The sequence below is a fragment of the Somniosus microcephalus genome, chromosome 10 (genome assembly GCF_052327205.1).
Source record: "Somniosus microcephalus isolate GS21.2 chromosome 10, FLI_Smic_1.0, whole genome shotgun sequence".
Lineage (NCBI taxonomy): Eukaryota > Metazoa > Chordata > Chondrichthyes > Squaliformes > Somniosidae > Somniosus > Somniosus microcephalus.
The window spans coordinates 211,296,875-211,324,319 of NC_140996.1; the positions used below are offsets into that span (position 1 = coordinate 211,296,875).

The following is a 27,445-nucleotide window of genomic DNA, read 5'->3' on the forward strand; positions in this document are numbered from 1 at the left end:
TTTGTTGCGGTTAGGAAGGTAATTCAGCTTTAACAGTTGAATATTCACATTTGGAACTTCTTTTAAATATTGAATATTTCTTAAAAGGCAGAAAGGGCTGAAAAATGTATTGAATCCTTGCATTTTATTTTGTATTGCTTCAGTGCGCAGGGCCCCATTAAATCTCAGACCTCTTCATTGCCCACAATTCCCTGCGAGCTCCACAGCTTCGCTCCCGGAGGCTGTGGGAAGCTGCAACACTGGACCCGGACAGAAACTTCGTCCCGGATCCCTCCAGCAATGCCACCAGGACAGCGTTGCACAGAAGGTGAGCTCTGCGCCACCTAACTCCATCCCCCCAGACCAATTTCACTCGGTCAGCGTTGTGGCCATTTCCAGCAGCCGTTAATTGCTGTTGCCAGTAACACCGGCAAATTTGCTGGCGAACACAAATTTTTCCCCTTATGATTCTAAATATGAGCGGACCAAACAGGCAGCATGGATTTGTGAAGAGTAGGTCATGCATGGTGGATGAGGAAGTGTTATGATCTGGCACGCACTGCCTGAGAGTGTGGTGGAAACAGATTCAGTAATAACTTTCAAAAGGGAATTGAATAGCTACTTGAAGAAGAACAATTTGCAGGGCTATGTGGGAAATGCAGGGGGGGGAGACTAATTAGATAGTTTTCAAAGAGCCGACACAGGCACAATGGTCTGAATTGCCTCGTTCTGTGCTGTATCATTCTATAAATCTATTCAATGATTCGATGGGCTAGAAATTCATCTGTTGCGCGCCACTCCGTCGCGCCATGAAATGGTGATAAAATGGTGGCTGCCGCTCTTTCGCTAGTTAGTGGCGGGTCCAGCAGCAGCCGCCATAATGCTCTCCCACTTTGCGCTGGCGGTAACTGGTAGCGCCCTGAAAGAAAAAATGGCGGCGTGGTGATGTCAATCGGCGTGTAACGCCAACTTAACGTCACCAACGTGAAGTTTGACCCTAGCACTGAGTTGTAAGCACGCCTGGCGTTAACCTGCCATGCAAGCAGGCTGACAGTGGCGATGCCTGCAGCTCTTAAAGGGACACACACATCATTCATTTAAGTTTGAATTTCAGGGTTTGGACTGTTTTTTTTGATTTTATTTAAATGGTGGATCGCTGCAATAGATGTGAAAAGTTTTTTAAGTGTGTAAGGAGTGCTGCTGGATGCTTGCAAGGGCTCGGATGGTAAATGAAGACCTTTGAGAAGACAGAACATGCTGCAAATACTCAGCAGGTCACGCAACATCCGTGTAGAGAAAAACAGATTTCACGTCTCAGGTCAACATGCTGCCTGACCAACTGAGTATTTCCAGCATTTTATGCTGTCATTGCACATTTACAGCACCCGCTTGCAGAGTAAAGAGGAAGACGCAGAAGAGGAGGAAGCCGAAGAGGAGGAATCAGACAGAAGGATGCATCCCAGACAGCCCCTTTGTGGCTGGAATATCCGGGATGGAATCATCTGCCTGCAGTCCCACTGGCTGGGCAGGCTGCCTCTTCTTGTTGACCCATTGGCTGGGCAGGCTGCATTTCCTGGGTGTGTGAAATGAGCAAGGCATAAGGGTGGAGTTGTGCTACGGGAGGGCGCAAAAGCAAGAGGTGCATGCCAGAAGGAGGATAACGTACGAGGATATCCGCATTTTGTATCCTTTCAGCCCCGCCACAGGCCAAGGGCTCAACCATGCCCCTGCCAAGATTGCCCTGCACTGTCTCCTCCAAGGGACGGAGATGAGGCTAGGAATGGGAGATGTGCCTCGTCATTGGTGCAGATTGTTGGTAGGTGAGTGATTTGGGGTCGTGCATTGAGCAGTGTGTGAGGCTAGTGGTGCAGTTGGTAGGAGACGGCTTTTGAAGATGCACACACTAACCTTGACTTGTGGTCTGAGGTCATGAAGCTTCTTTGGGCACTGGAGCCAGGTGGTGGGGGCGACACTGCTGGCAGTGACAGCCTCGGTGATGTACTCCCACATCGTTCTTTCTGGAGGGCCTCCTGGCCCCTGTGGGCAGAGGGCTGCTCTTGCAGTGTTGACCCCCTGCACAAAGCTGGAGTGCTGTGTGTCAGACTCTTGGTGCCCCGTCCCTGGCTTACTGAGCCATTTGTGTTAGTGCTGAGGCAGTTTTCCCATTTGCTGCGGTTAGGAAGGTAATTCAGCTTTAACAGCTGAATATTCACATTTGGAACTTCTTTTAAATATTGAATATTTCTTTAAAGGGAGAAAGGGCTGAAAAATGTATTGAATCCGTGCATTTTATTTTGTATTGCTTCAGTGTACATGGCCCCTTTAAATCTCAGACCTCTTCATTGCCCACAATTCCCTGCGAGCTCCACAGCTTCGCTCACAGAGGCTGTGGAAGCTGCAACGCTGGGCCTGGACAGAAACTTCGTCCCGGATCCCTCCAGCAATGCCACTAGGACGGCGTTGCACAGAAGATGAGTGCTGCGCCTCCTATCTCCATGCCCCCCAGACCAATTTCACTCGGTCAGCGTTGTGGCCATTTCCAGCGGCCGTTAATTGCTGTTGCCAGTAACACCAGCAAATTTGCTGGTGAACATGATTTTTTCCCCCTATGATTCTAAGTATGAGCGGACCAAACAGGCAGCATGGATTTGTGAAGAGTAGATCATGTATGGTGGATGAGGAAGTGTCTGTGCATGTTGTCTACGTGGACTTGCAGAAGTCATTTGATAAGATTCTGCACAAGGTTATTTGCAAACATGAAGACGCACAGAATTAGAGGGAACCTTGAGATATGAGTTGGTAATTGGTTGGCAGGTAGGGGGCAGAAAGTAGGGATAAAGGGAATCACAGAAATCACAGAAACCCCACAGTGCAGATAGAGGCCATTTCGGCCCATCGAGCCTGCACCAACACACATCCCACCCGATCACCATAACCCCCACACCAACACATATCCCACCCTATCCCCGTAACCCCATGTATTTAATCCCCCTAACACTAAGGGTCAATTTATCATAGCCAATCAACCTAACCCGCACATCTTTGGACCCGCAATGTTTTCCGATTGGTGGGATGTGACAAATGGTGATCCCCAGGGATCTGTACTGGGGCCTCAGCTTTTCACCATATATATTAATGACTTAGATGAAGGAATAATAAAGAATTGTATGTCCCAGTTTGCAGATGACATTTGAAGTCAGAAGGCACAATAAGTTGTGTAGAGTTGTGCAGGAAGTTATGAAGGGACTAAGTGAGTGGGCCAAACTATTGATGATGGAGTTCAATGTGGGCAAGTGTGCAGTAATAACCTCCCAGAGATGTCGGGGAACAAAGGGTCTAATGAGAGGGAGGAACTGAATGAAATCAGTATTTGTAGGGAAATGGTGTTAGGGAAATTGACGGGATTGAAGGCCGATAAATCCCCAGGGCCTGATAATCTACATCCCAGGGTACTTAAGGAAGTGGCCCTAGAAATAGTAGAAGCATTGCTGGTCATCTTCCAAAATTCTATAGACTCTGGAACAGTACCCATGGATTGGAGGGTAGCTAATGTTACTCCACTATTCAAAAAAGGTGGTAGAGAGAAAACAGGGAATGATAGACCGGTAAGCCTGACATTGGTGGTGGGGAAAATGCTAGAGTCCATTATAAAAGATGTAATAGCAGAGCACTTGTAAAACAGTGACAGGATCGGACGAAGTCAACATGGATTTACAAAAGGTAAATCATGCTTGACTAATCTACTGGAATTATTTGAGGATGTAACTGATAGAATAGATAAGGGAGAACCAGTGGATGTGGTGTATTTGGACTTTCAGAAGGCTTTCGATAAGGTCCCACATAAGAGATTAGTGTGTAAAGTTAGAGCACATGGGATTGGGGGTAAGGTACTGACTTGGATAGAGAACTGGTTGGCAGACAGGAAGCAAAGAGTTGGAATAAACGGGTCTTTTTCCGAGTGGCAGGCAGTGACTAGGGCTTTCTATGCCATTAAAAAATCAATCCAAATAGAAATCCCAATTAGCATTTGGCTCAAAATTTTTAAACCAGTAATTGAACCAATTGCACTCTATGGCAGTGAGGTGTGGGGACCGCTAACACAACAAGAATTTGCAAAATGGGACAAACACCCAATTGAGATCCTACATGCAGAATTCGGTAAAAGTATCCTCCAGACTCAAAGGAAAACCGTAAACAATGCATGCAGGACAGAACTAGGCCAATATCCATTAATAATCACTATCCAAAAAAGAGCCACCAAATTTTGGAAACACCTAAAAATGAGCAACCCCCACTGCTATCATTACGAAGCCCTGAAATGCCAAGAGAGGACCATAAAGAAGAATACCCTCAGTCAACTAGCCCTGGGACTCAGTGAAGTAACTACTAACACTTCTAACAATAACCAGCCCCAGGACAGTGACAGCGTAACACAAAGAATTCGACCCAACACAATCGTCACTAAGCAAAAGGAAAAATATCTGTCATATTGGGCAGAAATAACAAAAACCCAAAACAAACTCAATTGCTACTTGGCCCTAAACAGACAATACAACATGGCTGATTACCTGACCATGGTAAAGGATAGCAAACTGAGAAAAACCTTGGCAATGTACAGACTTAGTGAACATAGCCTGGCGATCGAAAAAGGTAGACACAGGCAGACCCGGCTACCAAGAGAGGACAGGATATGCTCTCACTGCAGTCAGGGAGTGGTGGAGACAGAGATGCACTTCCTCACAGCTTGTAGAAAATATCAGGGCACAAGGGAGAATTTCTACCCAAAATTCACAAAAATATGCCCGGAATTCAGAAATTTGAATGACAACCAAAAACTCCCATATCTACTAGGGGAAGCGAGAAATTGTGTAACCTTAGCGGCACACTATGTTACAGCTTGCCATAAACAGAGGGACAACCACTAAATATAAGAAAAGAGTATATACAAATTATATGAATGAATATTTATACACTCAGGGATATATCTGTTTATACACTGTATGGATAGATCTGTATTTATGTGTTCAACCATGAATGCTTTTCGATGCTTTGGCAACATAAGATGTACCTTGTCATGCCAATAAAGCAATTTGAATTGAATTGAATTGAATTGACTACTGGGGTACCACAGGGATCGGTGCTAGGACCCCAGCTATTCACAATATATATAAATGATATACATGAGGAAACTACATGTACTATCTCCAAGTTTGCAGACAACACAAAGCTGGGTGGGCATGTGTGCTGTGAGGAGGATGCAGAGAAACTCCAGTATGATTTGGACAGGTTGGGTGATTGGGCAGATGCATGGCAGATGCAGTATAATGTGGATAAATGCGAGGTTTCCACTTTGGTGGCAAAAACAAGAAAGCAGATTATTATCTGAATGGCAATAGATTGAGAGAAGGGGAAGTGCAACGAGACCTGGTGTCCTTGTGCACCAGTCGCTGAAGGTAAGCATGCAGGTGCAGCAGGCGGTTAAGAAGGCAAATGGTATGTTGGCCTTCGTAGCGAGAGGATTTGAGTACAGGGGCAAGGATGTCTTGCTGCAGTTGTACAGGGCCTTGGTGAGACCACACCTTGAGTATTGTGTGCAGTTTTGGTCACCTTATCTGAGGAAGGATGTTCTTGCCATGGAGGGAGTGCAGCGAAGATTCACCAGACTGATACCTGGGATGGCAGGAATGACGTATGAAGAGAGATTGGGTCGATTGGGCTTATACTCGCTGGAGTTTAGAAGAATGAGAGGGGATCTTATTGAAACTTATAAAATTCTAACAGGATTAGACAGACTAGATGCAGGAAGGATGTTCCTGATGGCGGTGGAGTCCAGAACCAGGGGTCACAGTCTAAGGATAAGGGGTAAGCCATTTAGGACAGAGATGAGGAGGAATTTCTTCACCCAGAGAGTGGTGAACCTGTAGAATTCTCTACCACAGAAGGCAGTTGAGGCCAATTCATTAAATATATTCAAGAAGGAGTTGGATATATTTCTTAAGGCTAAAGGGATCAAGGGATATGGGGAGAAAGCAGGGACAGGGTACTGAATTTGGATGATCAGCCATGATGTCATTAAATGGCGGAATAGGCTCGAGGGGCTGAATGGCCTACTCCTGCTCCTATCTTCTATGTTTCTATGTGTAATGTATATACCTTTAAGGGGGGAACTATCTTTTACAGCTCATGTATACTGCAGTACCGGCAGTGACCACACCTGTATGTAGTACTGAGTAGTAATCTGTACAGATCAGTTCCAGTGTTAGCCACGTTGAGTAAACACCTGTTGTACCGTTCTCCTGCAGTCTGTGTCTTATTATACACAGACACAACATTGGCGACGAGGCAAGTTCGAACCTACCTGCAACTCTGCATCACCTCCCAGGGATTCGTTCCTGGAGATCAGTGGATTGGAGGTCAAGGCCAGAGACTTGGGCGTCGACCACGGGCAACCGCCCAGTCATCCAGCAGAGACTCGAGAATTGCGGGGGAGGCTGTCAAGAGCCAGGCTTGGCTTTCCAGTCGAGGTGGTCCAGTGAAACGGGCTGGCAACAGGTAGTGCGCAGACCCTTCCCGGACAGCGGCGGGCTAGAGCCCGACCGAGCGGCACAGCAAAGGGCCGAGCAGCGCCGACGGGGGAGAGAGATAGAGGGCAGAGCGCAGAGGGTGCAGCCGGTGTTCAGGGGCCGAGCAGCGTCGAAGAGAGGGAGAGAGAGACGCGCAGAAACCCGCGAGGCGCCGCGAGGACCGCCGAGAGCGGCGTTGGTAGCAGCACAGGAGAAGCGCGTGAAACATACAGGGCGCCGCCATTGCCACGAGAACCGCCGAGAGCGGTGTTGGCAGCAGCGGGGGAGGAAGGAAAGCGCGGGAGACGCCATTTTAAGCCATTGGGAGACGCCATTTTAAACCACACCCAAAATGCCGAAGAGTGGCAGTATCACCGCATTTGACAATGAAGTTGAAGATTGGACTACATATGTCGAACGAATAGAGGTATATTGAAAGGCAAATGAGGTGTCAGATGACAAGAAAGCGTCGGTATTGTTAAATTTAATGGGTGCTAAGACGTATGGTTTATTACAAAATCTAGTAACCTCAATGAAGCCAATGGAAAGGAGTTTTGAAGACATAGTAACGATACTACAGGAACATTTAAACCCCACACCGCTGCTGATAGCAGAAAGATTCAAGTTTCACAAACGGAACCAGCATAAGGATGAAAGCAATGCTGATTATTTAACAGAACTGCGCAAACTATCGAAACACTGCCAGTTTGGAGCGGGACTGGCAGGTACCTTAAGGGACAAGTTTGTGTGTGGGCTTCAAAGTGAAGGAACCCAGAAACGGCTTTTATCTGAAAAGGACCTTACGCTGGAAAAGGCTTTCAGCATTGCGGTATCATATGAAGCAGCAGCATGGGGCACTGTAGAGATACAACAGAGGCCGCAAGAATATGGCACAAACGAAATGTCATACAGAACAGAGAAATGCTATCGCTGCGGCAGAACAACACACGACCAGAATGATTGCTGGTTCAAAGACAAAGTGTGCAGACAGTGTGGAAAAGTAGGACACATAGCACGAGTCTGCAGATCGGGAAAGAAAACCAGCAATAAGAAACCTACCAAACAAAAGTACAAGAAGGTACATAAGATGACGGAGAATAGTTCAGACGAACAAAAGAGTGATAACGACTCTGAAAGCAGGGAACTGAGTTGTCTGAAACTACATAATGTGATCACAATGGAGGATCACCGAACCATTTGGGTCACTCTCAAGATAGCAGGAGTCCAGGTAAAGATGGAATTGGACACAGGATCAGCCCTAACAGTCATAAACCGACGGGACTACGAGCGGCTATTCTCACACATACCCTTGAGAGACACAAAAATTATTTTGAAGGCGTACACGGGGCAAAAAGTCTACCCCAAAGGAAAAATAAGGGTGACCGTTATATATAATGGTAAGGAAACACCAAAACTAGACCTGTATGTATTGCAAGATGGAGGACCACCATTACTGGGACGTGAATGGATCCGGAAAATACAACTGGATTGGCATTCCATACAGGCACTGACTGTGGCTGACAAAAAGGATGATGACATCACACCTGGGCGACTGTCAAAGATCCTAACTGACGCGAAAGAAGTGTTCCAGCAAGGACTTGGAACACTAAAAGGCATGACAGCGACGATTAAAATTGAAGAAAACGCAAGCCCAAAAATGTTAAGGCCAGACCGATACCTTATGTGATACGCCCAGCCGTCGAAGCAGAGCTGGAGAGTCTGGAACGTTCAGGTGTACTGTCCAAGGTAGACTGGAGCGAGTGGGCTACACCCATCGTCCCTGTGATGAAAAAGTCGTTGAGCAGCACGCCTGGGGAACCAAGGAAGGTTCGCATCTGTGGGGACTTTAAGTTAACAGTGAACCCGGTCCGTCACACCGTACAATATCCAGTTCCGCGGATTGAAGATATTTTCGCCTCGCTATCTGGAGGGAAACGCTTCACTAAGATTGATCTGGCCCAGGCGTATCTGCAAATGGAGGTAGAAGAAGCATCAAAAAAATACCTCACAATCAACACTCATAAAGGTCTCTACCAATACAACCGGCTGGTATTTGGGGTAGCATCAGCTCCGGCTATTTGGCAGAGGGCAATGGAACAAGTCCTGCAAGGGATCCCAGGGACCCAGTGTTATTTCGACGACATCCTGGTCACGGGCGAAAATGACAGTGATCACCTTGCCAACCTGGAGCAGGTGCTCAATAGATTGCAGGAATATGGGCTCCGAGCTAACCGCCACAAATGCGAGTTTTTTTAGAAAACAGATCTCGTATTGTGGCCACGTTATCGATAAAGAAGGGTTACATAAGTCCCCAGAAAAGATTGAGGCAGTAGTCAAGGCTCCAGCACCGGAAAATGTGTCACAACTGAGGCCGTTCCTTGGGCTGGTAAACTACTACCATAAGTTCTTGCCAAATTTGTCTACTATACTGCACCCACTGAACACCCTACTGCAAACTGGGGTGCCATGGAAGTGGAGTGACGAATGTAGACGAGCTTTCCAGAAGAGCAAAACACTAATCACATCGAAAGAGGTATTGGCCCATTACAACCCGGCATTACCAATTCGTTTGGCATGTGATGCGTCACCCTACGGCATTGGAGCGGTGCTGTCGCACAAATTCTCGGACGACTCAGAGAGGCCAATAGCCTTTGCGTCACGATCACTAACCTCAGCCGAGCGTAACTACACCCAGATTGACAGGGAGGCCCTCAGCCTAGTGTGGGGAGTGAAAAAGTTCAATCGCTATCTGCACGGGCAGAAATTCACCTTGCTGACTGATCACCAGCCTCTTGTCTCCATTTTTAATCCAAAGAAGGGCGTTCCAGTGATGACTGTGCAACGACTACAAAGGTGGTCACTTTTTCTGGGGGCGCACCACTATGAGATTGGATATAAGGGCACGAAACAGCATGGAAATGCTGATGGGCTATCACGCCTGCCACTGCCTACTGCGGAGGAAGCACCAGCAGTGGATCCTGTCGAAATATTCCATTCGACTATAGTTGAATACCTACCGGTAACTAACGCTTGTATCGAAAAGGAAACCCGAAATGACCCGACACTGTCTCGGGTATATGATTTGACGGTGAAGGGATGGCCAGCACATGGCGACTCACTGTTGCCAGCATGCTCGACAAGGAGAGAACAGCTGTCAGTGTGCCGGGGGACCTTGATGTGTGGATCCCGAGTGGTAATTCCACCCAAGTTAAGGGATAGAGTACTCAATGAGCTTCATGAGGGTCATCTGGGAGGGGTAAAAATGAAAAGCCTAGCCAGGGCTTATGTGTGGTGGCCGGGAATCGATAAACAAATTGAGGACCTGACCAAGAGCTGCTCAGGATGCCAGAAAGTCCAAAATGCACCACCACAGGCCCCTCTACACCCATGGGAGTGGCCCTCATCTCCATGGCAACGGGTGCATATTGATTTTGCTGGTCCATTCATGGACTCAATGTTTTTAATAGCCGTGGATGCGCACTCGAAATGGCCTGAGGTCATCAAAATGTCCTCCACCACCACGGAGAAAACTATTGCAGTCCTACGGACCATTTTTGCCAGGAATGGCTTGCCAGAACAGATTTGCTCCGACAACGGACCGCAGTTTGTGTCCGAAGAGCTCCGGAGGTTCTTGAAAAAGAATGGGGTAAGGCATTACACATCCGCCCCGTATCATCCAGCCACAAATGGATTGGCTGAGAGGTTCGTACAAACCTTTAAGAAGGCAATAAAGGCTATGTACAATGACAACATTCCGCTGCAGCACAAGGTGGACAATTTCCTGTTCGCCTACCGGAATGCGACACATGCAGTCACCAACCAGGCCCCGGCCATGATGTTCTTTAACCGAAGGTTAAGATCTCGCCTGGATTTGCTCAGACCAAGCGTACGAAGAGATGTTGAGAGTAAGCAATTCCAGCACATCCATGAGAAGCCAACAAGGAGCTTCAATGTAGGGCAACCAGTCTTGGCCCGCGACTACCGAACAGAAAAATGGCAGCCAGGAACGATATGCACACGGCAGGGCCCACTAATGTACACAGTGGACGTTGGGGAGAGCATCGTGAGACGCCATGCTGACCAGATCCTAGAGTCACAGGAACAAGTCAACCCCATGCCTCGCCCATACGTACCTGGTGATGAACCCAACGTACAGGTCGCATCTACCCCAGAAACGGTAGCATCGGAAGCTGATGAACCAACCGACGACAGGGGGCCAGAATCGCCTCCGTACCAAGAGCAAGACACTCGGGAAAGGCGCTATCCAGAAAGGATCAGGACGCCTCCCCAAAGACTGAATATATAAATAGACTATTTTCAGCTAATGTTGCATGTTAAAAGTGTTAATTGTAATTAGTTTGATATTTAATTGTTAAATGAGTGTTATGGTACTGTTAATCTAAAAGGGGAGGAATTGTAATGTATATACCTTTAAGGGGGGAACTATCTTTTACAGCTCATGTATACTGCAGTACCGGCTGTGACCACACCTGTATATAGTACTGAGTAGTAATCTGTACATCAGTTCCAGTGTGAGCCACGTTGAGTAAACACCTGTTGTACCGTTCTCCTGCAGTCGGTGTCTTATTATACACAGACACAACACTATGTAATCCACTTTGGATCCGAGAAAGATAAATTGGAATATTTTCTTGATGGTGAATGACTATTACATCCACACAGCTGTCTCTGCCTCCTCCAAACCCTCCCTTTATTCCAGAGGCTCTTCTCCATCTCTCCCCCTTATTCCCCTGCCATCACTAAACTTATCTCTTCAATGAAGCCCACCACCTGCTCCCTTGATCACCTTCTGCCCCAGCCCCTTACCACTCAAGTTCCTATTTTCATTCCCACGGTCACCAAGATCATCAAACTGTCCCTATCATCTGATTGCTCCGTATATTGAGCACAGCCCCAGCCAAGCAACAGAATAACATGTACTTTACATAGTCTAACACTCTTGCCATTATAAAACAATGTACCGCGAGCAACAACACAGAGCGCCCTCTTTTCAAATTGCCGACAATTCACAAAGGGCTAAGCACCAATGAAGTATTGCGTCCATTATAAAAATAACTTATACGCACAATTTACTAAATAATATCTCGCCCACATTCATCCAAAATATAGTCTCTATCCATAAATCAGAAGTAAGTTACTTTCCTCATTGCATGTGTCATTAAATGTACTTCATAGCAGGGGACTGATGAAGAGCAGCACCACAGAAATGGTGCATTCAGGCATGGTGTTTGAACAAAATGTGTTTTATCCATTTAAGAAAAATAGTGGTAACATCAAGAACTTCATGAGGCTTTACAGTGAATTCCAATTATACATCATGAGCTTTTAATATATATGTTTTTTTAACTTCCTTTCTTGCAGCTGCTGACTCTTGCTGGAACACAGTTCCCCAAGCTCCAGCAGTGTCCTTGTTGATCACCCAAGTGGCCATTCAACGCTTTGAACATCAACAGGTTATCATGCCATGGAGGCTATTGTAGACAAGCCCAATCATGTTCTCAACTGACATCCACACAGACAGCACATCTTCCTACATTGCAACAGTGACTGCACGTCAAAGGTATTTCATTGGCCGTAAACCGCTTTGGGACGTCCTGAGGTCACGAAAGGCGTTATATAAATGCAAGCCTTTTTCCAGTAGGAAGCAATGGACGGTAATTGCGAGTTGAAACCCTGGCTGAATTTTCCATCCTTGGCCCATGGACCACTTGTTCGACCAATACCATTACAACAATAGTTACATTTTAAAAGTAGATCATTGGCTGTAAAGCGCTTTGGGACATTCAAAAGTCATGAAAGGCGCTATACAAATGCAAGTCATTCTTTCATTCTATATCATCTACTTCAGTACAGATCAAGCAGGGAACCTTTCTGGTCTGTGTGGCTTAATTCCACACTGATCGCTGCAAAAATCGATGTTCTGATTTTAAGTTGTTTTGATTTGCGACCTAAGTGCCTATCCTGCATATTTGTCCAAATTGTGCAGCAGATCTCAGCTGCCAAAAGAATCTCAATCTGCAGTGCATATGCAGACTGGCCGTGACATTTTGGCTAGTACACATGTGTGAAGCGCTGACGTTATGGGACCAGCAATAAGTAACTGGACTTGAGTCGATTAGGCTTATATTCGCTAGAGTTTAGAAGAATGAGAGGGGATCTCATTGAAACTTATAAAATTCTAACAGGACTAGACAGACTAGATGCAGGAAGGATGTTCCGGATGGCGGGGGAGTCCAGAACCAGGGGTCACAGTCTAAGGATAAGGGATAAGCCATTTAGGACTGAGATGAGGAGGAATTTCTTCACCCAGAGAGTGGTGAACCTGTGGAATTCTCTACCACAGAAGGCAGTAGAGGCCAATTCATTAAATATATTCAAGAAGGAGTTAGATATATTTCTTAAGGCTAAAGGGATCAAGGGATATGGGGAGAAAGCAGGGACAGGGTACTGAATTTGGATGATCAGCCATGATCTCATTAAATGGCAGAACAGGCTCAAGGGGCTGAATGGCCTACTCCTGTTCCTATCTTCTATGTTTCTATGTTTCTAACGTCATGATGCCCAAATTCCAAGGCTTGCACCATGAGGTCATGTCACATCACGTTACGTCACGACAACTCTACAATTCTCTACCACAGTTCTGATGGAATTCTAAGGGAATTGTATCGCCACCAAAATGGTTTGTTTAAAAAGAAAGTAAGACTTGCGCTTTTCACAACCACCAGACGTCCCAAAGTGCTTTACAGCCAATTAAGTACTTATTGAAGTGTAGTCACTGTTGGAAATGCAGCAGCCAATGTGCACACAGCAAGCTCCCACAAACAACAATGTGATAATGACCAGATAATCAGTTTTTTTAGTGATGTTGATTGAGGGATAACTATTAGACAGGACACTGGGGATAACTCCCCTGCTCTTCTTCAAAATAGTGCCATGGGATCTTTTACATCCACCTGAGAGAGCAGACTGGGCCTCGGTTTACCATCTCACCTGAAAGACAGCACCTCCGACAGTGCAGCACTCCCTCAGTACTGCACTGGAGTGTCAGCCTAGATTTTTCTGCTCAAGTCTCTGGAGTGGGACTTGAACCCACAACTTTCTGACTCAGAAGGCAAGGGTGCTACCCACTGAGCCACGTCTGACACTTTACTGGGACATAATAGGCTGGAGGCAGGGGAGAACCAGTAAAAAAAACGGACCTTCCCAGCTGCTGGTCTCAATTAATCATGTCAGTTTATTTTACATTAACTACATAAAATCCATGTGCCAGGATCTGGCAGTAGGACGACAATATAAAAGTAACCAAAACTGTAAATAGTTAACGATTGGATATAGTCACTCATTTAGAAAAACAGGTACTTGTATTATTCTGTTAAAGAAATAATCTTTCCCTCTTAAAGTCAAGTGATAACATTGTGATGAATGCATAATTATGAAAAACGACTATTTCCTTTTGAAAAACTATTAATGTTAATGTTAGAGCGTTTAATTCTGCAATTCTCATACCATAGTTCAATTTACCATTGCTAATGACTGATCAGTAATCACTTAGTTGCAAACCCACCACATCCCAGCTATGAGGTTATTCTAATGAATATTAATGATTCCAAGAGGTTAATCTAGCATGATGGATGAATGAAACAGCAATTAGTTTAGATAATATACAATCAAGAACTGTTTTAGTGTTTCACACTGCACCAAAAGGAAAAATGATAAATTAGTTTAACTCTTTCACTTGCAAAACAGTATTGACTATAGTTGAGGGCTGCAGTAGTAAACTATCAGTCATGGGTTATGGAGGTGGCAGAAGGTTAACTGAAATCATTACTGTACTCTATCACTTTCAGGCAAAATTGTTTACCGCTGTAGCACAAACATTACAGTAATTAACAACTGTTAATTTGTCTGAAATCTCGATTTGATATTCGTCATTGTCACGTCTTTGGGGTTTTACGCAAGTTATTCTCATCGGCCATTCCTGTAAGTGGACCTCACATCCACTATGATCTGGAGTGCACCATTTTTCTGCCCAATATCAAGGAAATTGATAGCATTGCACAGGGATCTTAAGAGGGAAACCTTTCACTGTACACCAGTTGCTGGAATGTATCATGTGCCACCACATGATTCTCCACCACCACTGTCCCCCTCCCCCACCCATAGAAAAGCAGATTGAATATATACTCTAACCAGTGCGAGACTCGGGTTGATTTTCAGTGTGCCGTGAGGTGGGCTTTTAGGCGTGTGGGGGGCTAAAATCCTGAATTCGGGGGTCCCGACACCATCCCACCAAAAACCCGCCTCCACGTAAGTTTCACAGGAGGCGGGTACCCGCCCCGCACTGGGACCCGCCAACCTGAGGCGGGAAGGGATTAGTGCCAATTAACTGCCTGTTAACAGGTAGTTAACAGGCAGTTTTTAGCCTAATCCCTATTTTGAGGGGTGTCATGTGGGATTCCCAACGGCTCCAAACCACGCCAGGTTAGAGCAGGCGGGCCGTCGGGTTGAAGGACTTGGAGGGGTTGAGATGTCGGTGTTCAGGTGAGTGATGGGTGCATGAGTGCAAAGGTAAGTGTGTTTGGTGTGTCTAAAGTGTGTAAAGAAGTTTAAATTACCTGTACTTACCTTAACAGCCTTTATTCCTCTAGGATTCGGGAGTCCATCACTCAGCCGGCACTGAAAGCAAATTGGCCGCGAGCTGTCAAAAGTGACAGCCTTCAGCTTTCATTGCCAGTGACAGTTCTAACTGAGTCTGCGTAGAAGGACTCAGGTTAGTAGTCAGACTGTCAGTGTTTGACAGCTTCAAACAGCTGTGAAGCACTGATATTTCATCTGTCAAGACCTCTTGACAGATGAAATTTCAGTCTGTGATGTCACCTGTTGCCAGGTGGCCCTTAATTGGCCTGCTGAGCCCGCTGGGTGGGCTCAACAAGGTCAATCAAGGGAATATCGCGTGGGTTGGCCGGACGTCGATGTAGGCGGGACTAAAACCAGAAAGTTGTAGTCCCGCCTCCTTCCCGACAGCTTAATGAAAATCCAGCCCTCAGGTTATAAATTAACAGGTGGTGTGATTTAACAGTGAACCATACATTTTATCTTTTTCTATACATATCGCTTTCTCTCTAAATATCGACAAAAACAGAGGCACACTTCTTTAAAAGTATCCGCCTGGCTCGGTGATAGCACTTTCATCGCTCACTCAGTCAGAAGGTTGTGGATTCAAGTCCGACTCAAGGATCCGCGCACATAATCTAAGCTGACACTTCAGTACAGTGCTGAGTGAGTGCTGTATTTTCAGATGAGATGTTAAATCAAGACCCTGTTCAGATAAATGGAAAAGATCCCATGGCACTATTTAATAAAGAGCAAGTGAGCTTTTCTGGTGTCCTGGCCAATGTTTATTCCTCAACTCTCACCAGCAAAATAGATTATCTGCTCATTTATCTCATTGCTGTGTGATATTTGCCTACGTAACAACAACAACACTTTAAAAGCAATTAATTGGTTTTGAAATGCTTTGGGAAGTCATGAGGATATGAAAAGCTTTATATAAATGCAAATCCTTTCCTTCTTACGCTGTTAAGCATGTCACTAAATACTGTGGCAACAAGAGCAGGTCAGAGGCTAGGTATTCTGCGGCGAGTGTCTCACCTCCTGACTCCCCAAAGCCTTTCCACCATCTACAAGGCACAAGTAAGGAGTGTGATGGAATACTCTCCACTTGCCTGGATGAGTGCAGCTCCAACAACACTCAAGAAGCTCGACACCATCCAGGACAAAGCAGCCCGCGTGATTGGCACCTCATCCACCTCCTTAAACATTCACTCCCTCCACCACCGGCGTACCGTGGCTGCAGTGTGTACCATCTACAAGATGCACTACAGCAACTCACCAAGGCTACTTCGGCAGCACCTCTCAAACCTCTTCCAACCAGAAGGACAAGGGCAGGTGGTGCATGGAAACACCATCACCTCCAAGTACCCCTCCAAGTCACACATCATCCTGACTTAGAAGTATATCGCCGTTCCTTCATCGTCGCTGGGTCAAAATCCTGGAACTCCCTCCCTAACAGCACTTTGGGAGTACCTTCACCACACGGACTGCAGCAGTTCAAGAAGGCGGCTCACCACCACCTTCTCAAGAGCAATTAGGGATGGGCAATAAATGCTGGCCTTGCTAGTGACGCCTACATCCCATAAAAATGAATTTTTAAAAGAACAGCCTAAAACTGGCCTAGCCTCTCTGCTGGTCAAAATAACCTTAAACAGAATTTAGTTGCTAATTGGAATGGTGAAACTAACTTGAACTAAGCATGAGAAGCCAATATAATCCCAATAATGAGTTCCAGACCCCCACCGCCCTCTGGGTGAAAATTGTTTTCCTCAACTCCCCTCTAATCTTTCTACCCATTACTTTAAATCTATGCCCCCTGGTTATTAATCTCTCTGCTAAGGGGAACAAGTGCTTCCTATCCACTTTACCTAGACTGCCCATAATTTTATACACCTCAATTAGATCGCCCCTCAGCTTTCTCTGTTCCAAAGAAACCAGCCCCAGCCTATCCTCTTTGGGGTGGAGCTCCCCCCCCATCTTTCTGGATATACCTCAATCCTGATCTATTTTCCTGAGTCGGCATTCACTCCATCTGCATGGTGGGCTACCGGCACGAGACTGAGGCCTTTAGCAGGTAAGCACTGGGCCCAACTTGGAAGGACTAGACCCTATCCCTCCACTGGAGGAACTCAGGGCCTTTACCACCATTTCCCGAGGGAGGGAAATCCCGGATGAGCAGCGGTCGAGGCCATCACTCAAATTTACCCTCAACTCAGCCGTGATCCCCCCTACTTTCAAGCAGGATCACCGAAGGGAATTCACCTCAATGTGTTTTACATAAAACTTTGGACCTTGTGAAGCCTACCATAGCAAAATTGTTCAGTCTCTAATTTCATGGCTTTTTCTTTGAGAAATGCCCCTTGTGACTATAGGCTTTTTAGTCCTTCGCATGTTCTTTCTAGAAATAGAGCATTCAAGTTAAAAATTCAACACAGACAAAAATCTATTTTTATTATCACATTATTAATGAACACACAAACGTGTTCCTACAAATGGATTCATTGCTAATATCACTCGGCATGATTTCAACCCTAAAGGGTTTGAATTATTTTTTGAATTGGAGATATTTTCAAAATTATTAATAATAAACTTGTTAGTTCGACAAGAGTGTTCTACTTGCATCCCTCTCTGTAAATAAAGGACATAGGTCATAGATGCACTATGATTGAGCAGGTAAATCATAGGAAGAGTTAAATTGCATTAGGGGAATCAATTTGGGAGCAGAAAAATGGAAAAAAAAGACTTCTGCCCTAAATTTCTGTCCAGAAAAACGATTTGCCTTGACTTAACATTAGAGAAATGTAAGAAGTCACACAACACCAGGTTATAGTCCAACAGCTTTATTTGAAATCACAAGCTTTCGGAGCGCTGCTCCTTCGTCGGGTGAAGTCACTTCACCTGAAGAAGGAGCAGCGCTCCGAAAGCTTGTGATTTCAAATAAAGCTGTTGGACTATAACCTGGTGTTGTGTGGCTTCTTACATTTGTCCACCCCAGTCCAACACCGGCATCTCCACATCATGATTAACATTGGAGAACAGCTTAAAATTGGTGTGGAATTTCAGGACCTTGATACAACCTGGATTCACACCAATGCTGAATCCAGGGTCGGGGTCCAACCTGATTCTGGAGTGGAGCAAAACAAGACCTTGGGGAGCTTTTGGAGGCGGGACTCCCACTTGTCGGGTTTTAGTCCTGCCTCCATCAACTTGTGGCCAACCCACGCTATTTTCCCTTGATTGACCTTGTTAAGCCTGCCCAGCGGGCTCAGCAGGCCAATTAAGGGAAAGCCGGTTACTGGTGACGTCAGCGAGTGACACTTCATCCGTCGAGAGCTTTTGAGGTTTGGAGCCGTCGGGAAGCCCACACTTCAGGGCTGAAAATACGGATTATCCATAAAACTGCCTGTTAACTACCTGTTAACAGGCAGTTAATTGGCACTAATCCCCTTCCCGCCTCGGGGAGGCGGCTCCCAGCGTGGGTCGGGTAGCCGCCTCCTGGGAAGATGACACGGAGGCGGGTTGGGGGCGGGATGGGTACCCACCCCAGATTCTGCCATTTTCCCAGCAGTCCCGCTTCCTTACTCGCCTCCCCAGGGCTGGCAAAATCGCCCCCCCCCTTGACTCCGGATTTAAATTACACCAACTTCTAAACGTCAATGCGAAGGACAATTGTTTTACACCACCACTACAGTTGTAGGGCAAGTGCAGCATCAAGCACACACCAACCCCAAATGCAGAGCTGCACAACGTACCTCCTGATATCCAAATTCAACCCACTGTTGTGCCCAATGAAATGTTTTGAACATTACAAAATGTGGCTTGTGAAAACAAAGTACGTGAGACAGTGCCGAACAAATGGAGTGTTCGGTAAGATCTAGTGGGGGAAAAAAAGGAAAAGTTGGACAGAATGAATCTTTAGAAAAGGAAACTAACTATGAAAATAAAACTAAAAAAAGTTCTCAATGCCAAAGATTTGTCTGTGGCCATGTAGACTTACCTTACATACATCATGGAGAGCACTCTTAAAGTGGACTATTCTTGGCTGTTTGAGAAAGTTAACCTGCCTGAAATCTGTCCAGTTGGAAAACAAAGTTCCTCTAAGCTCATACTATAGCAAAGCATAGGTAAAATTATCCCCCGTGCCCGCACCCCCCGCCCCCCCCACACCAAAAGGGTGCTACCACTGAACCACAGCTGACCAAAAATCAAGGGGCCGTATTTTCCGATCGGAGGCTTCCTGCGTGCGGAAGCCTCCAATCTGGAAAAAATCTACGCACTTACCTGAGGGCTCCCGAGATGCGTATAGTTCCGATGCTGGGCCTCTCCAATTCCAAGTGCGCAGGGCCCACGTAAGCCAGAGGCGCATGCGGTTCGCAAGCCTCCCTGGGATCACGTGGGCCATGGGGAGCCAATCAAAGAAGGGAATCTCCTTTCATACACTTGACAGATAGACCTGTCAAATACATGAATGGAGATCACCCCTAAAACACTTCAAAACATTAAATACATTTTTTTTTAAATCACACTTTTAAAATTAGTTGAAATTGCAATAAATTTAATATTTTAAACAAAAAATTTAATTTTTTGAAAAAAATAATTAAAGTTTTTTACAGGGCTAAAAATAAACTTACTTTTTTTTAGTATTTTTAAATGATAAATGACTGAAAACGTTTTTTTTAACTTTTTTTCAACTCTTATCCTGGTAAAAGCAGGCCTTACGCCTACTTTTACCAGGTGTAAGAATTGTAAGGGTTTTCTGCGGGCGGAGATTCTCCAGAAAGCGGAACTATCCGCTCGCAGAGGCCCTTCTCCAGGGCAGGCGTCCGATCTGTCATGCGCTGTGCATGCCTGAAACCGGCATTTCTGATGTCCCTACGGGTGGGTACACAGTGCGTACCCACCCGTAGGGATCGGAATATCCGGGTCAATATATATTTTCTCTTAACAGTGATAGACTGTGAAAAGGCTGGTAAAAAGAAAACTGAAATCTGAAAGGAAAATAGCAAATGCTGAAAATACACAGTCAGAAGATCAGCTCCTGAAAGGGAAAAATTGGTAAATCTTTGGGGCGAAAGCCTCCATTGGCTGAGAGGTTACACCGTAATGTTGGTAGGTCCACCATTTTGAAAAATTACAGACAAGGGTAAGGTGGCCATCATCCCTTATTCGTTAAATTTAAGTAGTTAAATCAGTGATCATGTCACTACATAAATTATGCCAAAATTAATTGGGGGGGGGGGAGGGGAAACACATTGTCCATTCGTGGGGTCAGTTAAAAGTCTGTAATACTTTCAAGTTAAAACTACTAACATAGACTGAACGCTAATACAATAAATGAGTGAAAGATTAATTTACACTGCATGTCCTTACCCAGCCCTAGCAATCCACAGGGACTGGCCTTACATTAGCTCCAGCTTAAATGTGTCTAAATAATTAAAATGTACACCTTTGAAACACAGCTTATCTTGGAGGTCATATTATGACAAGTTGTTCGTCATCAATATTAATAAAGTTGAAAAGAATGGCATTACTTTATTTTGCAGTGCCTGATTGGAGACGATGATGACGTTTGGTGGATCCCCAACTGCTGTGGCTGCTCCGCCGATGTTGGTGAAAACAACTTCCGCAATCAGGACATGCCTGGGGTCCAGATTGAGCACCTCACATAACCTGCAGGAGATATAATAGCATCAGGGATCTTAAGCCTAGATTAAACTAAAAATTAGAAAAAGCAATCACTGCCAACTGTTGGCTTCAGAAATTTCAGCATTGTACGGACTGGGATCCTGTCAGGGGAGGAGATGCAATGGATAATAGATGATTAGTTCAAGGGTTTCGATGTTTATTGCGGCAAATTAAGAATATAAGAAATAGGAGCAGGAGTCGGCCCTTCGGCCCTTCCAACCTGCTCCACCATTCAATAAGATCATGGCTGATCTTCTACCTCATCTCCACCTTCCCACACTATCCCCATATCCCTCGATTCCCTTAGTATCCAAAAATCTATCGATCTCTGCCTTGAATATACTCAAAGACTGAGCCCACTGGGGTAGAGAATTCCAAAGATTCACAACCCTTTGAATGAAGACATTTCTCCTCTTCTCAGTCCTAAATGGCTGACCCCTTATTCTGACTGTGACCCCCTAGTTCTAGACTCTCCAGCCAGGGGAAACATCCTCCCTGCGTCTACCCTGTCAAGCCCCTTAAGTATTTTATACGTTTTAATGAGATCACCTCTCATTCTTCTAAGCTCAAGGGAATATAGGCCTAGGTGATCTTATTGAAACATATAAGATACTGAGGGGGCTCGACAAGGTAGATGCAGAGAGGATGTTTCCCCTCGTGGGGAAATCTAGAACTCGGGGGCATAGTTTCAGAATAAAGGGTCGCCCTTTTAGAACTGAGATGAGGAGGAATTTCTTCTCTCAGAGGTTCGTAAATCTGTGGAATTCTCTGCCCCAGAGAGCTGTGGAGGCTGGGTCATTAAACACATTTAAGGTGGGGATGGATAGATTTTTACAAGATAAGGGAGTGAAGGGTTATGGGGAGCGGGCAGGGAAGTGGCTTTCAGCCCAAGATCAGCCAAGATCTTATTGAATGGCGGAGCAGGCTCCAGGGGCCAAGTGGCCTATTTCTGCTCCTATTTCTTATGTTCTTATGTAGTCTACTCAATCTCTCCTCATAGGACAATCCCCCCATCCCAGGAATCAGACTAGCGAACCTTCTAAGGCAAGTATATCCTTCATTAGGTAAGGAGACCAAAACTGTACACAGTACTTGGCACGTCCTCACCAACGTTCCCTCGAAGCTGCGCACGTGAGCAGCCATGTAGTAATATGCATGGTCCCGTGCAGGCCGCTCACAAGCTTTTACACTGGAAATACCGCGCATGCGCAGAAATTTAAAAGGGACCGCGCATTGAAAAGAAACAGGCCGCACAGAGCAAAGCGCAGCTTACAGGGGACATTGCTCCTCACCCATAGATGCTGATTCTTGCTAGAATATAATCCCATCAGCTTCAGCCAAACAATACCTCAACCATCTGACCATTCTTTATGTGTGAGACTACAGAGTGATTCTACAGGCTAATCCTTCCCTGGAGGCATCAAGGCCTAGCTCTATCCTGTTCTAACCCAGTCCCTGCACAAGCACACAGTGCAGCAGAGGCCACTGAATAGAAATTGGAAGTGAGGGCCCTGGTTAACTTTTCCCCGGGGAGCCAAGACAACAATGGCCACGTTGGCTGAGGTCAGCTAACTCAGCACAGATTGAGAATTGAAGCCGTTATCTGTCAGTCCGTATGGTTTAGTATCATAACAGCTGCTGCGCTTATCTACTAAGCCATCAGGGGAAGTCATTCGATATTTTAAGTTTATTTACAAGCAAAAGTAACCGGATTTGTTGCCATCATGAGGAATGAAAGTGTAACCGAAATGGAATTTTTCTCCCCTGGTTTTTCTTGTGGTTTAAAGTAGTAGTTTTCAACACCACACTCAAAAGGAGGTTGAAGCTTCATTAAAAGACATCAATTTTGTTCAGAGACCAGCGTCTGGGTTTCCCTCTGCCGTGCCAGCCAAAATCAGAACGTACAGCAGAGGAAATGGGATGGGGAGGACTGCTGATGAACCTGCACCCCTTTAATCAGACATTGGAAATTTCCCCTCTCTCCGCTCAGCCGGTTTCTTGGCTCCCCACCCCCTGACTTCACTGCCACATTTATACGACGACAAGGGGTTAGGGCGAGGGAAACTGGCTGATTTCTCTGCCTCCGTGCGACACTACCGCCAACCTGCAGCAAGAACAGAGGATGAGGTGGCGCTACTGACTGCACAGTGGCCGGAAATTGACCAGAATCACTGGCGACTGGAGGGAGAAAATCTGGCCTGGGCCAAGGTTCCCTCTCTTTTGCCCTCACAACACCAGCAGCAGTGATGTTGGTTCGTACAGATCCATTTTGCCAAAAGCTGTTTCGGATTTTCAACGGACTTCTGACCCCTTTAACAGAAGTGTCTCCCCCTTTGGATGTTGTAGCAAGAGCTCCCTCTGCAGAGCCGTGAAGTCTCCAGAAGCCTGCCATAACACCTCATTGACACCGACCCAGGAAATTGGATCAGGGTCATAGTGAGGTTGGGGGGCGACGGGCAGAAGTCCTGCTATGACCTACCTCTATTCAGTGCCAATCAGATCTGCAGGGCAGGCCCCTGGTGGTATGACCGCTCTGCAGAGGGAGCCCACCACTGCCGATCCAGAAAGTCTTGTGCTGCACACTGCACCAGAGGAAAATCCAACCCAAGATGGCTAGTTTAATGCCATAATACCTCTTGGTACGCTTTCTTGATTGCAAAGTTGTTGAGGGGCAACATTCCACAAGAACGCTTCCTGTAATCCCGTCAGGGTGGGTTGTACAAAGAAGGCTACTCGCGTTTGATCAGAAAAGTCAATTGAGTTCGAGATGTTTTAGGAATATGTCTGGCATCTATTGTCAGTGGAAATGTCAAATTTCCCAAGCCCAAATGATGTATATTCATGATCCTTCTTCAAAGGAACTGTAGCTGATAAAAGAAAGCACATTTTGTGTTTCAGCAGTTTGGTACAACTTGCCATAGAGCACAGGGATGAAGAAAACTTTGTAAGCTCGCACTTACGTAATTCTTATAAAGACTGTATTACATTTTTGCTGAGGAACAAGATTTCATAGGATATACAGCACAGAAACAGGCCATTCGGCCCAACCAGTCCATGCCGGCGTTTATGTTCCACTCGAGCGTCTTCCCATCCTTCCTCATCTATCAGCAGAACCCTCTATTCCCTTCTCCCTCATATGCTTATCTAGCCTCCCCTTAAATGCATCTATACTATTCCTTGGATGACGAGGGAGATAGAGAATATGATGAAAGAAAAAAAGAGGGTGTATGATGCATGTCAGGTGAATTCTTCAAGTGAGAACAAGGCCAAATTCAATAAGTTGAGAGGGGTAGTGAAGTGGAAAATAAGATTGGCAAAGCGAGAATATGAGACTAGAATGTCAGTTAACATAAAAAGGAACCCAAAAATCTTCTACTGGCATGTAAATAGTAGGCGGGTAGTAAGAGGCAGGGTGGGACCTATTAAGGACAAAGAAGGTGATATATGCTTAGAGGCGCAGGGCAAGACTAGAATACTTAATGAGTACTTTGTATTGATGTTTACTAAGGAAGAGGATGCTGACAAAATATCGGTAGAGGCGGAGATGGTAGAGGTAATGAATCGGGTGAAAATTGATAGGCAGGATGTACTGGAAAGGCTGGATATGCTTAAAGTGGATAAGTCACCTGGTCTGGATGGCTTGCATCCCAGGCTGCTAAGGGAAATAGGGGAGGAGATAACGGAAGGGCTTGCCATAATCTTCCCTAGATGCGGGAGAGGTGACAGAGAAGTGGAAAGTGGGAAATGTGACACCCTTGTTCAAGAAATGGTGAAAGGGCAAGCCTAGTAACTATAGGCCTGTCAGTTTAACATCAGTGGTGGATAAGGTTTTAGAAATAATAATCAGGGAAAAAATTAACAGGCACTTGGAGAGGTTTATGTGAATTAAGGAGAGCCAGCACAGATTTGTAAAAGGCAGATCGTGTTTGACTAATCTAATTGAATTTTTTGATTGCAATGGATGTTGTCTATATGGATTTTTGGAAGGCATTTGACAAAGTACCACATAAAAGGTTGGTTAACAAAATTGAGGCTCACGGAATAGGAGGGTCAGTGTCAGCTTGAATAAGAAATTGGCTTAAGGACAGAAAACAGCGAGTCATGGTAAATGGTTGTTTTTCAGACTGGAGGATGGTAGACAGTGGTGTTCCCCAAGGGTCAGTGCTAGGACCACTGCTTTTTTTGATATATATAAATGACTTGGATATTGGAATACAGAGTAGAATTTTTAAATTTGCCGATGATACCTGCAGTGGGGAAAGAGTTAAACTGACATCGCTGGCAGTTTCACTGAATAGTATAAGGAAGACACTGACTACCGTGAAAGACCACATCCATAAAGATGCGGTCAAAGATAGCTGACCTTTGGAGAGATATAAAACAATTAAATGGAGGCAGCATGTCCAGCATTTTAACTGCCCGTAAGAACTTTATTACCTAGGTTACATTCCAAGGTATCTTTTAATTAGCATTCAGCAGTTTGAGTGATTGATTGAGGAGGCAGCTTATACATGTTTATATTAAGATTCGTAACCAATCCGTGAAGCTGCATGTAGGCCAAGATCCAATCAGGTGGCAGGAATGAATTTAACATGAGATTGTATTGTAATGTATAAAAATGTAGTGTTTTCTGTAACAATTCTGTAACAATTTGGAGAAGTCTGGCTAAGACAGAGCAGACTGTTACCCCACCAGTGCAATAAAGATGACTTGACTATCGATCTAAAACCTTGTGTCGAGTGTTGGTTTAAAATACTCCACAACAATACCAAACTTGGAGGTGTGGCAAACAGTGAGGATGATACCAATCGATCGCAACAGGACATAGATAGGCTAGCAGAATGGGCAGACAAGTGGCAGATGGAATTTAATATAGAGAAGTGTGAGCTGATGCATTTTGGCAGAAGGAGAGGGGCCTGGCACAGCGCGTCCTGGTGCCCAGCTGGGCCACCAGGGATCGGGAGTGCCGACATATGAGCCTGGCACTCGAGGAGTGCCGGGCTCATGGAGAGCAGCCCGCACCCTGCGGGGGGGGGGGGGCTTCACGGAGGCTGAGGACAGCAACGGGGGCAGGTGCTGGCAGGTGGCCAGCAACAAAAATGGCCACCCACCACCTCCCCTTTAACTAGCGCTGCCCAGGCCACAGGTAGGCCCCCCTGACCCCAGCAGACATAGCGTCCAGCGATAAGTCGGGGGGCGCCACCCAATATTACAGCCGGGGCTCGAGCAGGGCGATGCACACGGCAATGACGTCGTCGCCGGTGGCGCTGCGCCGTGCAGCGCTAACGGTTAGCACCATCACTAACCTCCTGCTGAATTTCGCGGGAGGTGTTAGCGGCACCGCGCCCAGGCGCTAGTTGATTTGCGCCCTGTTAGCACCTTCTTAGGGCACTAACGGGAGGGCAAATCAACCGAATTTAGCCTCCTATGACTATTCGCCTCAACCACTCCCCGTGGTAGTGGGTTCCACATTCTCACCACTCACTGGGTAAAGAAGTTTCTTCTGAATCCCCTATTTGATTTCTTGGTAACTATCTTATATTGATGACCTCTAGTTTTGCTCTTCCCCACAAGTGAAAACACTCTCTCTGTTTCTACTCTATCAAAGCCTTTCATCATTTTAAAGTCCTCCATTAGGTCAGCCCTCAGCCTTCTCTTTTCAAGAGAAAAGAAACCCAAGCTGTTTTTCACATTTCTTGCTGAGAAGTGTTTTATTTCAACTTCTGCAAGAATTCAAAGGGACTGATCAGATTGGTTTGTTTTGATAAACACCTTGGAATCTGCCTCCAGTCTCCCATTCCTCTATTCTACTGCTCAATATCTTACCTACACTGTTTGCTTCTGTAATTAGCTCTATTTATGAATAAATCTATGTAATAATTTGACCAGTTACAAAAAGTGTCTTGCATGGCTAGTATTATCTGTCTTCTATGATGTGAGATGTGATGGTATCCGCCATACTATCCAATAGCAAGTTTATAATAGATTGAGAAGAGCAGTGCTGAATATCGTAGAGATAGCTGTGATGAAGGATGGCTCCGAAACATGAATTTAAGTTGGAATCAATATGGAATAATTCGAAGCCGGAGACAGTTGCTGAGGAAAGAGACGTGGCTGTGAAAGCAAATTTTAGTCGATATCTGGTCAAATAGGAGAAGGGAAACAGAATTCAGAAATTGAAACAGAAATTGAAATGTAAGACGTTGAGGATTGGTTGCCCAGGTACTGTAGACACAAGGTTAAGTTTCAGATCATTGAAGGTGCACACTCATCTAGAGAAACTATCTTTTGTTTAAAGGAACAAGTAAAAAATATCAAGAGCAAGACCAGATTTTGTCCACTATCGTAGAGCTTGTTCAGTATTTTCATTTATTTACAAACAGTATTAACTTTATTTGCTACAATCGGGAGAAATGGAAGAACTAAGTGAAGCTTCTGTTTTCGAATAATTTGTCTTTTCATCTCATAAACCTTTACAGACAATTCTCGTAATCCAGTGTGTGTCACTGTCTAATTGGGCTATTTCCCAGCAAATTAACAACTATCTTTATACTTTATATATACACTTAACTTACGATTAAATG

The 27,445-nt window shown here is 45.5% G+C and overlaps 1 protein-coding gene across 1 annotated transcript in view; it reads right to left on the reverse strand.

Annotated features, from left to right (window-relative positions):
* The window catches only part of oca2 (oculocutaneous albinism II), a 707,523-nt gene that overhangs the window by 378,562 nt on the left and 301,516 nt on the right, over positions 1-27,445 (reverse strand). Inside the window, exon 13 of the mRNA XM_085999552.1 lies at positions 20,708-20,846. Coding sequence (XP_085855678.1) covers positions 20,708-20,846 — 139 coding nt within the window. The remainder of the gene's footprint in view (positions 1-20,707; positions 20,847-27,445) is intronic.